This window comes from Anopheles merus, chromosome 2L, assembly GCF_017562075.2.
Source record: "Anopheles merus strain MAF chromosome 2L, AmerM5.1, whole genome shotgun sequence".
NCBI classification, from domain to species: Eukaryota; Metazoa; Arthropoda; class Insecta; order Diptera; family Culicidae; genus Anopheles; species Anopheles merus.
The window spans coordinates 42,582,230-42,595,303 of record NC_054083.1 but is presented as its reverse complement, the minus strand read 5'-3'; the positions used below and the strand labels follow the sequence as shown (position 1 = coordinate 42,595,303).

The following is a 13,074-nucleotide window of genomic DNA, read 5'->3' as shown; positions in this document are numbered from 1 at the left end:
CATTTTCACCCGTAACTGGCATCAGTTGAAACGATAGCGCAGACTATCAATTTTCGGCCGCAATGCCAGGCTGTTTCTGCATCACTTTGGGTGATGCCGGTGTCTTGTTGGCAAGGTCGCCGGAAGAAGTGCCAAAACCCTCCCGTCCGCTACACGCAATTTATTTTGTTGTATGTGCGATTGTGCACGCACGAGTCGCAGTCTATAAATTATTCAATATTTTCACTCCATTAGAAGCGGAAAACTTCAATCGGCGCAGCATCCCATTTGACACACACACACACACACACACACACACACACACACACACACACACACACACACACACACACACACACACACACACACACAGAGCAGGTGGCGGCGGCAGCAGCATCCCATTGCTTCACAGCGCTGCCGATGCCACTTCATCGCATTGATGAGCGTGAGGGGTCCACCAATTTTCTCCCAAATCGCTTTGGCAGAACAGGACACAAATGTCGCGCTTAAAATGTGTTGCTGTGTGTGTGTGTGTGTGTGTTTGTTATGACAATGTGTTTTTTTTTTGGGTGATCTTTCTCACTCTCGTCCAATCGTTTGTTCATTTCAATCCATCCATAACCACAGCACGAGCGTTTTTTTTAATGCTTCAATTGCAATTTATTGTCTGTGTGAAATTTGTGAGCGGAGGCGGGAAGGTGGAAAAAAGAGCAAAAGCAATCAGTTTTAAAGCAGCCTGTGTCCCAACGTGTGTGCTGTCCACGTCTGGGTGCGTGAGCGCACGGGGTCCAAGCAGATTGAAATGTATTTTCAGGTCATTGCGCGACGCATTTCCACTTCGGCGGGTTCGAATCCGCGCTCGGCTGATAAATCGTGGCTTCCGACGGTTTGGCCAACCGTTGCCTGTGTTTTTTAAACACTTTTTTCCTGGCTTTTGGAACGGAACAAGTCAACCAGTATCGAAGAATAGCCTCACTTCCGGTCAGCTGTTTGCAAATAATTTTCCAAAAATGCCTATAAAAAGCTGCGTAGATTTCCCTTCCGACAAGAGAATATCTTGGCGACTAACACCTTTAAAGCAATTCACGTTTCATCTCATCTCTCATTTTATTATATTAAATCATTCCTCAGTATATAACGACCCTTTTGTGGTTGTGTTTTTTCTCCCCCCAATGCTCAATTAAATGTTGGTTTTAAATACCACACCAAACCGAACCCAAAAAATACGCTCCCACACACGCAAAGGAAAACCATAGTTCCGGTTTGCAGCGCTAATTATTGCTTGCGGTTCTTCGCGCGTTGCCATTTTGGTCACTGCTTTTCGGTCACGGCTTTCGTTTGTGGTGGTATCATATTATTATTTTTGTTGTGTCAATGCTTTAAAGATGTGCGAACTTGATGGTACGCATGGAATATTAAACACATTCTGTTCGCTTTAATGAGGTTTGAGGTTTATTTTTTCGATTGTTTTCGTCGGTAAGCAGCAATGTGCATTATTTATTCGCTTTTGTTTTTTTTTTTTTAAATCAACTGTCACTCTTTCGGCGATATGCTGTCACTCTTGCCCCGGCTGTACGTGCGCGACCCGCTCAGCATGCGGTCGATCTTGTCGATGAAGCTTTGCTTCGATTTCCGCTTGCCGGTCAGCACCTCGCGGCACAGCTCTAGGAATGCTTCCGCCACCTGGTACACGTGTTCGGCGGCCGAGATTTCGAAAAACTTGCACTCAAAATCCTTCGCCAGTATTTCGCCCTCGTCCGTGCTGACCTGGCGCAGGTGCACCATGTCCACCTTGTTGCCGACCAGGGCGACGGGCAGATCGCCCGCCAGCTCCTCCTTCGCCCGCCGGATGAAGTTGAACGAGTCGCGGTCGGTGATGGAGTACACGAGCAGCAGCCCGTCCGCCCACTGGACCGTCTCCGAGCCGGCCGTCAGCGAGAGCGCTTCCGCGTTTTCCTCGATCTGTGAATGGACGGAGTGTGAGTTGGTGTGAGAGAAACGGAAGAACATTAACGACACGTCTACAGTGGACACAGTGGACGCTAAGACTAGAAATGCAGTGACACACAAGACAAGCTTCTATTTACTATAAATTTAAGTGTAAATGCGTTCGTTGTCTCGACTCAGCAATCATTGCTCGATTCAAGCAGGCTGTCAAGCGGCTCCTCGGGCGGTGGAGCGCTGGGAGCAATGTTGAACCGCGAAACGCTGCCCACCCCGAGCGGATCGACCGGCAGCATCGGCTGCGAGCATTTGGTCAGCACTGACACATCCGGACCGGCAACGGTTTTCGTGCTCCGCTGGAAGCTTCCGTCCGGCAGCGCGTAGTTGCTCGTTTCCCGTATGGCGAAGGTGCCTTGCGGCAGCAAGTTGTTCGAGCCCCGCACCATCAGCCCTTCCAGCAGGCGCTTCGGGCCGGTCGAGTGGTACGTGAACGTTTGCCCGTGGGTCTGCTTGCTGCTGCTGCTGCTGCCGGGTCCTCCGTCGCCCTGCACAATCGGACTGCTCTGGCCAAGCTTGGGATCAAACGGCACCTTCTCCCCACGGTCGACGATTGTTGTTTGCGTTCGCTTCGACACGCCGCACGCTGTTGTATCGGCGCCTTCCGTCAGCTCCAGCGACTCCTCCGTGCCGCCGGTCGTTTCTTCCAGGTACCGGTCGAGGTTGGTGATTTCGCGCCACCCGGGCGGCACCACGAACGATGGATCCGCTCCCGGAAGATGTTGGCCTCCCCTCGAGCTCCCATCGGCGTGCAGCCCAGTCTCCTGCTCGGTCGACGAGCTGGGCGGTGCAAACGGCTCACAGACGGTGTGCAAGTGAGCGGCCGAAGTGCGCGGTCTTGCGGTTCGATCGTAGCCGGCGGGTACACTGTGATGAACTTGCGCGTCTTGCGCCTGGATCCGGTGCAGCACCTGCTCCAGCCGCTCCTGGACCGGCACCAGCGACTGCAGCAGCCGGTCCGGTCCACCGTCCTCACCCTCGATCGCCTGGTAGAGTGTGCTCGAGAGGATAATTATCGTTCCCATCAATCCTTGCACTAATTGCTCGTTCGATGGGCCGCTTGATGGTTGCCATCCTGCCCGGGCGGTGATGCTTTCGGACCGGTCGGGTGTCCCCTGCGTGCCATCTGCCATCGAACCGTTCGGGCCGCTGTGCCGTGCTCGGGCAGTAGAGACAATAAACTTTTGCACGAGATTGACAGCTGCAAACGCCAAGTAACCGAGCGCTGTGGCAACTGCGATGAGCATCATGCTTTGATTCGGTTGGTGGAAGATGGGGATACTGAGACCTTGCTTGCTTGGATAAGTTTGGCACGTAATGTGTGCATCGGAGCGAGTAGGAAAGGAGCGCGTAGGAACAAGTTACCCCAACCCCCGGTACCAAAAACGGATGGCAGGTTTCATTTTACCTTCGGACAGGTATCCCAAATCTCGCACAGGACCGCTTCGCCATCGACCATGATTTCATATTTGTGTCGGTTCTCTGATGCCGTCGGGTTTGGACGTCACACAGATGCCACACACACAGCATGGATGAACCACACACGGTTTGCAAGGAGCATGGGAAGATAATGAAGAATGATATTTAATGAACATTAAACTGAGACGGTTGCATAGTTTCAAGCGCTCTAATTATAATTACCTGCCTGGTGGTCATACTCTCCGATGTAGCGTTTGGTGAGAAATCGTACCGTTAATGCTACAAGAAAATGGGGAAGATAAAAGAGACACGATTGTAATTAAGTATGGATGTCAGTTTTGCAACACTTTCTTGGAGAAATATTTGAAAAAAAAATCATGTTTGATAATCCATCCAGCTTGAAATGCAAAATCAACATAAAATGTCAACGATCCAAACGAGCGAACCCACGACAAAGCAACAACGAAAAACACACTCAAAGCTAATGAACCCTACTGAGAACATTTTAAAATTTGAAGAGCTCCGTTCATTATATTTGTACTGGCCGGTTTCATCACGAGCTGGTCAAGGTGCAATGAGAACAAAAAGACGAAATCATCGTTGCCCCTTAGGCAGCAAACATCTTCGAAAAGAATAATCTTCATCCACCCGGTCAAAATACGCAAAACGAGTAGAGCACACTCCATTGCTGCTCTAGGCGATGAAAAAGCAGGTTTTCTTCAACTTCCTCCCTTTTATTTTTTTTTTGGCTGAACGTTTCATCCCAGCGCTACGAGACGAAGCAAGCAAACAAAATGCAAAAGTACAGACGGCAGGCGCTAGACTTTCGGCGAAATTCCTTCATGTCGGTCATGGTTAGCATAATTCAATGAGCCAATTACGCGCCTGCCACACGGCTGCTCTTGCCACAGCGGCAGCAGCAGCAGCAGCCGATGATGATAACGACGTTAAGTGAGGGAAGGAAGTGAGTGAAGAGTCAACAGGGGGAAAAAATACGACCCACTCTTCCTTCTTGAGCAATCCGTAACGATCCGACAATTATGATAGGTATGGAACAAAGTATGCCAACAGGGCAATCCGTTCGGCCAATGTTGATCTTTGCGCCTGCTCGGCCAATAATGGAACCTAATCTGGACAGGTTTGGGCGCGTGTATTTGCACGAGTTGTAGATCGTACGGTTGGAGCTAATTTGCCGAACTTTCTTTTCCCGCGGACGGTTTGTGTTTTTCTATGCCATGCTGTGGAATTTCTATGATGTTTGTCTTCTCCTGTACGTTCGTTGGGAGATTATAACGAAGAGAGTTGTTTCAATAGAGTTAGAGGAAGGAGAAGGAGTTGATAATTCAAGTATGATCAACTTAACAAGATCCATTGCTTCGGAAAATGCGCTGTTCGAAGAGGAAAAAAAAGAACGCAAATAGCCCTTTTGGACATTTCTTTTCGTTTCCCCTAAGTCAGTGTCTAGTTTCGCGTATTATATTTTGTCTTATTGTAAAAATACTGTTAATTCTGTATGAAATATGGAGAATAATTTAGCTCTGTATTTCTGAAGGTCCCACAAACATTTGAATAATGACAACCTCCATCTGGGACATTTTAAATTGTCGTAAAAGTTATTTTAAGGCAACCGAAGCTAACCTTCCTTCTCAGCTGCTGTAATGTGCAAACCCCTAACCCGCACACAAAACTAAACAACATTCCCGCCCACCCACCCTAACCGTGGTGCCAAATAAAACCAAACCCCCTTGCAACAGGTGCAACACTTTATGATATGTTAAATTAATAACGCACAGCAGCAGCTGTCGATCTCATTCGTCACCCGGTCGGGGTGAGGGAGGTTTTTTCTTTTTTACTTTGGTCTATAAGATGATGTTGCTGTCATCGTGTTTAGTTTAGTGCGCCCGTTTGCTTCCGGGGTAGGAGGACGGCAGGAAGGGAACGAGTAGAAAACGACATTCCCATGAACTGTCGAATGCCGCGGCAGAGGTTAATGGACGTTTTATAGTGTGTGGAAATATCTCCAATTTTGCGGAAGACATACATTCTCATGCTGCTTGATGATTCGACAAACGAGATCTGTTTTGTAGCATGAAGGTTGGCGTTGATATGGATGCTGCTGGAACGACCGGTTGGCTTGGTTCGAGAAATTCCAAACTGGAGAAAACAAATCAGTTGACTGACTGATGCTCGTTTACATATCAACGTCAATAAACAGCTAATTTCTGTCTGGTACGTCGTAAACCGTGTCAAAAGCATAAGATGGATGAGTTGTGAATAACTTTTTCATACTTTTATGCAAGATTGGAAGTACCTCAGATAAAAGATACAAGATTGAGAAGTAAAATAAATCAAAGAAAAACATTCATTTTTTTAAATAAAAATTCCACTTTCTTGTTGGGTAGTTTACTAATGACAATACACTGAGGAAGAAGGTGTCAACATTACTTTTTTCAAAAGTTTTAGTGTGAAGTAAGTTACACATAGGGCAAACGTACCTATAGTGGTGCTAGTACCAATAGTGGTGGTATTTCACTAAAATGCGTCTCATACGATAAATTAACAGTAGTTAAGTTATCTACGATAGTGTGAAATGTTCTCTAGCCTTTTACAAAGGATTTAAAAATGAAATGGGGTCATTCCGTTTCTTAGTGACCGAAAAATCCATTATTTTATAAAAGGTATCAACATTTTTCCAAAATCCTTTCAGGATTTCATAACGATACTCATATTTTGGTTAACGTTCTAAATGACCACATAACAACGCAGTTATTAGTTTTTTAACATATTTGTTATCAAATGATATTGTTTTATTCTAATTCATTGGCTTTTGACCATATTTACGTATTTTTAATTGTTTTTTAAGATAGTGCCATTATAGGTACACCAAACAGACATGTTCCTATAGTGGTCCTAGTTCTAAAATCAATAAAAACAGGTAATTTTAGATTTTTTTCGACGACAATTTTGATATGTCGTACTGTTTTCATTACAATAAGCAATAAAAATGAGTTTTCTGTAAGTAATTTACCAAACAAAGGCTAAAATTCGCTTATTTGGCTGAGTGAAAAATCGACTTCAAATCAAGCAATCTCTTCTGGGTTTGAGTTGACGACAGGTGTTATTCAGTACTTTAGTCAATATTGTCATCAACCAAATTCATACATTTTTTACGATCAAATCACGAACGATATCATTATTATCGCAGTAATCCTTGCTATTCACACGAAAACAGCTTCAAAACTAAGTTATATTGATATTATACACTGTTTTTAAGGCATCTTTGTTTACCACCACTATAGGAACACAATACGACGACTATAGGAACCATACCACCATTATAGGTACAACGAAGCAGTCACAAAAATATGTATTTTTTTCGTAAAATTTATGTGTTTCATGGTTAAAATGGTTGTGATTGCGAAGATAAAACATATTCCACCTGTGAGGTGTTAAAATATTCAGAAATTGTCCTTCCCGACACTTTAAATCCATTAAAATACATCTGTACCACCACAAATTGCACCACTATTGGTACATTAACCCTAATTGCATGTTTGGGAAAGATGGCATGTAGCATCTGTAGTTGTTTTAGTAGCGCCGGCACGATAATGTTTTACTTTTGCGACCAAGAACTTTGCGACCAAGAAGTTTGCGACCAAGAATTTTGAGACCAAGAATTTTGCGACCAAGAATGTTGTGATCATGACTTGGTCGCAAAATTCGTGGTCGCAAAAACATGGATCGAAATTTGGTCATCGCAAAAATTATGATCACAAAATTCTTGTTCGCATGACTCTTTTTTAAAATAGATTTGCCACCAAAATAGCAAATAATCATATGATTTCCTTCAGCGCTTGAAAAAAACCTCCGATGCTGCCGTTAAGCATTAACACTTTTCTCTATCATTCATCACCACCCTGCAATCATCGCGTGTCTCGACAAACAATCATCGCTAGGTAGCGGAAATATGGATTGAAAAGAAGAACTTCAAATTAGTGCACCTTCCCGAAAAAGGGAAATTGCAAGTTGGAAGTCGCTTCAAGCCTGACCAGTGGAAAATTTTCATTCTCCCGCTCGCGCTCAAGTTTACATTAGTTAGCCTGCTTCCTCTTACGACCCAACCATTGCATTGGACAGATGGTTCGTGTTTAAGTGTGAGATATTTTCGGACAACAATATACACACAACCACCCCCAGGCCGATGAGTCCAGATGGGTTGGCAGCTAGCTACGGGAGGTTATTAGCAAAACCCGAGCACACCAATCGCCCCGGGGGGTGTTGTTGCTCCACCCTTGAACTAGGTTGTTGAACGTGTCGGGACGAACGATCCAGAAGGTGACGATTGAAAGCAAAGGTCAAGTGAGGAGATTGTTTGGAGCATTCGCCGGGCGAGTGGGAAAGTATCGCAGATCGCAGCGGGTCGAACGAGCAGCGAGCAGAGAAGAAAAAAAAACGGAATGCAAAACATGCATGTAAAGCAGGTTGGCGTGCCGTGCCGACTTCACGAATGGCGTAAGCAAGTGGCGTAAGCTGACGGGCGGCACCGCTGAACCAAGGTGACAGCTGAACGATCGTCTAATTTCTCGGACAGCGAGCGAGGCCCGTTCTCTGACGTCTTTACGGGGTGATTTGTGTCACGCTTGGCGTCCTGTACCCGCTGATCAGCGCTGATCGAACTATTAGCCGTACGGGGAAGCGAGCTAGCTCGCTCGTCTACCTTTCATTCGTCTATTCGCATGCCATAAAAGTGTCAATTTGAAATACAATTTGTTGCTACATTTACCCAATTTTACACCCGATACCTACCGCTTTTCCCCACGCACGGTGCACCGATGACGGCCACCTTAATCTCCGCCAGGTAGGACTTTTTCCTTCTAATCCCTCTGGTGGTCATGGTGAGCGCGTCATACAATTAGTCTGATCGAACGCAATACTCCAGGCGTGGCTTTTGTGTTCGGTTTTGATTTCTACCACCAGAATCAGCGAGAGTTTGATAGTTTGTTAGTTCCACCGTCTGCTTCTCCCTACAAAACGCTCCAAAACTCGGCCAACACAATCCGTTCGTGTTTAATGAAGCATTAAATGTATTAACCTTTGGTATGTAAACACTGTTCTGGAACGGTTTACCGACGACAATTGCTTGCCAGCGTGTTAGTAGCTGCTCGCGTAAAACACTTTGTGGTTCGCACAGCTTCACTTTCCCACACACGTACAAGCGCGCCACAACACAACAGTCGCGCATGAGGAAATTCGTTTTTCCACCGTTTTTTTGTTCAACGGGCCGGATTTTCCCTTTGCCCTCACCAGTGCATCATCATTTCCAGCACACCGCACAAAACCCGACGAAGCGCGCGCAACCTTTGCTAACTTTGTGTTGTGTTTGATTTCATTCGCTCTTGCCCCCACGCCAGCTCAACACCCCACCAAACGGCAGCTTTCCGTTTGGGGTTTTTCGTCGTTTTAATTTTCCCCAAAGTGTACCGCCACCATTTTCACGCGTTTGTTTTCACTTCACACACAAAAACCGCACCCGCGAGGGAGGGGGAACGGGCAGGCCGAAGCCGATTTCCACATCACAGCACAAGCATCACATGAGCATGAAAATTTAATTGTTTTACACTCATCCCCCCCCCCCCCCCGGGAAGCAGGCGGGCGGTAAGGGCGCCGACAGCCCGTTGGAAGGGATGCCCTCCCTACGAGCCGTGAGATTGTTTCGCACACAAACAAACTGACCGGAAAATAACCATTGTGGTCGGTGGAGCGAATGCTGCGTAATGCTGTCACCGGATGTGTGTACCTTAATTTTATGCCAAACGCGGGCGAAGAAGTGCCAGAATGCAAAGGGCGGAAAAGGGGTACAAAGGGACGTACACTTTTCCGGCGTTGCGCTCGCTCAACGTTTTCAATGATCACATCACAGTGGAAAGTTTAACAAACGCTGCGAGGGATTGCAAGCGGAAATGTTTCGGATGCGATTGCTGCTGCTGCTGCTGCTGCTGAAAATCCGCTGCTGTTTCCAATTAGGTTGCTGTGTCAACAGTCAGATCGTCGGCTCAACAGACCTTCCGTGTGGTTTGGGGGCTGTTGTTCGGTGTTTACACCCCATCCTCTGCTTCACAGTGCATTTGGTGCAACATTATTGATTTTTCACTTGCTCTCCGATGCGCACTGTACACACGATAACATTCCTTTTTTTCGTTTTTGTTCTTTCTCTCAAAGCCGTCTCAAAGCGCACAACCCCCTCCCGGAGCGGATCGGTCTAATTCCAACTGAAAATAAATGCACACGCGCAGACCCCAACGTCGAATGGCTTGGCGTCGATCGTGACTGGTTTGGTTCGTGCGTGAAAATTCACTACTAGCCGCTATGGAGCAGCAAAACCCGATCGGTCTGCTTCGGACACGATCGTGCAGCACCAGGAATGTGGAACAGTGGATGAGTTTGGATGAGTGTTTTGGCCAAACTGATCCCTTTTTTCGTATAAGATCCGCTCTAGGCGTTGTTTGTTTGTCTTGTATTGGTTAGACTTTTACAATAAGAATATGTGTGTGTGTGTGTGTGTGTGTGTGTGTGTGTGTGTGTGTGTGTGTGTGTGTGTGTGTGTGTTTCCTTTCTAAAATTATTAATAACGCCACACATAAAACAAAACGCCGTTTATTCGACCAGCCAGGCCTTGGTTTTGTTGCGATGATTTACTACCTGTCGCATAAATGTCAGCGCAGTGGAGACGATCAGCGCAATGTTTAAGCATGTTAAGAAGATAGAGGAAAAAAAACACACTCTGAACCGTTGTCAGCTCTTTTTCTCGAGCATTCATACATGATTTAACACGATGTACAACATCAAACGCCTTTATTGTGTTTTGCCTTCCCTCCAAACGATGGTTACAGTTTCAGGAACGATCGCACTAACACAAATCAGTTCATTCCCCCCCCCCCCCGCCGAAGATCTCTATCCCCTGGGACATCTCCGAGGAGAGCCGTGGGACGCCATACAAGATTCAGGGTTTAACGTGCGGTGAATGAAAATCGGGGAAAAAAAACAAAAGCAATTTGTCTGCACCAGCCTTTTCCGCCGGGGAAACGATCGCGTGCGAAAGCGAAAGATTTAAAAATAGCTCAACTATGGGCTCTCGCGCCGTTGGCTAGTTGTGTAGATGAATGCAGCTCATCTCTGTCTGGCAAAGGTTTCCGATTTTCGGATTTTGATGGAAAAATGTGGGAAACAAACTGCCCCGGTTTCTTCGTCTCCCTCAAACGAAGCAAACTGTAGCGATGATAAACTGTTGGAAGGGCAAAACAAGCAGAACAACACAGTCGAGCAAGGTAAATTACTTTGCCGGTTGAGGAGGAGAGCGAGGGAAGGGGAATGGCCATCGGATTAGCCTTCCAGTGCCGGCGGCGGCTGCTGCTGCTGCTGCTGCTTTATCGTGTTTATTTTCACAAACAAACCACACAACGCAACGCTACGTCGAATGGTTCGAGTGCGTTGTTTTGGCATTTTTACTTCACGTCGGGCGGGGGCTGAAATCTCGGACACGGTCACGCTTGCGTTGGAGCTGCCAGTGCACCTAATCTTGACTTTGTTTAGACGGGTGTGAGATGTGGTGGTTGTGGTAGGGTGGGCGTTACGATGCTGGTGATGCAAAGGGCTAATTATTAGTATGAAATCAGAAGATTGGAGTGTTGTGATTGTGTAAAGTCAATAACGGTCGTGTAAATATATGTACTTACCCAACTGCATGAACAACATAGTTATAAGACAAAACCGAATTCGGATTATTGAATAACCCTCCTTAAAAGTGTAAAGAGAAGCACAAAGCAAACAATCCTTCATCCAGCACTCACCTTGATCGCTTCAGCTTTATTTGCTGTTCTTGATTGTGCTGCTGCTCTCGCAGAATTCGCTGCACGGGGAAATTATGAAAATGTAAAGCAAACAACGAGCAAACGATACGAAAACAATCCATCAAAGCGCAGCAAGGTGAAGAATCTACAACCACTTTGCTCAAAATTTCTTAGCTTGGGTTTGCGTGTTGCCATGCTCCATCCAAAGCATGGTAAAGAATGGCGAGTCTTTCATCCATTGCTTTGCTGGAGAAGGATTGATGCAAGTGCTTGTAGAGAAGTTATATGACCTGGTGCCAGCACAAATACACGTACACTCCTTTGAAGAAAAAAATAAAAACGGACCAAAAGAAATATTGTGTACCCTTTCCAAACCCACAAAGTCTACCAATCATCAAGTCAATGCCATCGGAACTTGATGATCCCTAACCGTACTAGTCAGCCCAATCCCGTACATCCACCCTTTATCTGCTTTCTATTTGCGTTTGAATTCATTTGTGGATCATAAATCACTTTTCCCTTTTTTTGCTAGTCTCGCCTTTCTCACTCGAAGGTTGATGCGGGTACTGTGAGCTTGAGCCAAAAGCCTCCATCACTGTGAGCCCTTCGAAGCAGTCAAATTTGGGGCTCGTTTTTCATCTATTTTTGACAAACGCATTTGTTCACCGCTACAACTGTTGGGTGCTTCGTATCAATTGAAATAAAATGTTTCAAAAAGCCACAAAACCATCGATATTTGTTACTCATAGGGGTAGGGGGAGGAGGGGAGGGTTTAGATTTTTTTTTGTTTTTTAGTGTGTGCCCTCCGGGTGACCACAGAAAGCCACAAAACCCAAGCAAAACCTCAGCCACCAGGTCTGGCGGAACAGAAAGAGGAAACATTTCAAAAAGGAATGGCCGTTCTCGGTACAGCTCCAGCCCTACAGGTGCACGATGAAGGTCCACGGTACGACTGGGAAATGAAAAATGACGTTTTTCTTGCTCGAAAATTGAGGTTTTCTTTGGGAGGGAGGTTTCTTCCCTACCCATTTGGAGCAAACGGCAACTGCTTTAGAAACGCCAGGACGAAATGAAAACAATTAAGTTTGTTGGTTTGTTCGATGGCGGAAATGTTCTGTACAAAGACATAAAAAGGGAAGGTTCTGTGGGGCGAAGGAAAACCCTCAACGACGTGGTACCGCACAACCGCACAACAGAAACTTTGCAATAAGAAGCCGTTTGTCAAGCGAGCGAAGCTGGCAGCGAGGAACCGCTGAGTAATTATTTGCACTTGTAGTGAACGCCGCACGAAACGTCCGGAACAATCGGTGAACAATCGGTGGGCTTTGGAGTGTTTCGTAGAACTTTACTTTATCGATCGCTTATTGGTTGGACCGGTGAAGAGCATTTTCCAGTCATTTTGTGGCGTGTGAGGAAACTTGGGGCTTAACATTTCACAATTTAACATTCGGTTTCATTGTCATTTGTTTAAACACTTTTGCCAATTTTCATATCCACTGTTCACTGTCACTATACTCTTTAATTCCCTTAAAACTAGACAAAACGTTTGACACATGTATAAAAAAGGAGAAAATTCACAGCACAACTTCTGCACACACATCGATGCATTTTCACACGACGCTTACGGGGTAAATGCGCGCTCGATCCTTCCTAGCGAACCGTGTATTTTTCGATACAATTTTCCATCCCAACGAGCGCACCCGCAAATCCCAACCATCTGCTGGCGTCTCTGCTTCGCCCACAATCTGTTTGTAATTAACAGTTGCAGCTGTAATAACATCCCACCATTCCCGGTGCAGCTTCAGCCCGCTTCGCGCCTGGAAGCACC

General features: G+C 46.1%; 1 protein-coding gene across 2 annotated transcripts; it reads right to left on the bottom strand.

Moving 5' to 3' along the window:
* Window positions 1–1,108: 1,108 nt before the first annotated feature.
* On the bottom strand, window positions 1,109–9,850 carry LOC121593437 (ras-like protein family member 11B). 2 transcript variants are annotated; one of them, XM_041915769.1, is made up of 4 exons: window positions 8,206–9,850; window positions 3,622–3,678; window positions 3,389–3,462; window positions 1,109–1,941 (listed from the first exon to the last, which is right to left on the bottom strand). In XM_041915769.1, exons 1-4 carry the CDS (start codon window positions 8,291–8,293, stop codon window positions 1,513–1,515), a joined length of 648 nt encoding a protein of 215 aa, XP_041771703.1. In that variant the 5' UTR covers window positions 8,294–9,850; the 3' UTR covers window positions 1,109–1,512. The 2 variants fall into 2 exon arrangements, with proteins under 2 accessions (XP_041771703.1, XP_041771702.1); XM_041915768.1 differs by lacking the exons at window positions 3,389–3,462; window positions 3,622–3,678; window positions 8,206–9,850 and adding an exon at window positions 2,067–3,346 and having other exon boundaries at window positions 1,857–1,941.
* Between the last annotated feature and the right edge of the window lie 3,224 nt (window positions 9,851–13,074).

Coding starts and splice junctions, on each gene's coding strand:
- LOC121593437 (XM_041915768.1), bottom strand. CDS start 3,230: ATGATGCTCATCGCAGTTGCCACAGCGCTCGGTTACTTGGCGTTTGCA.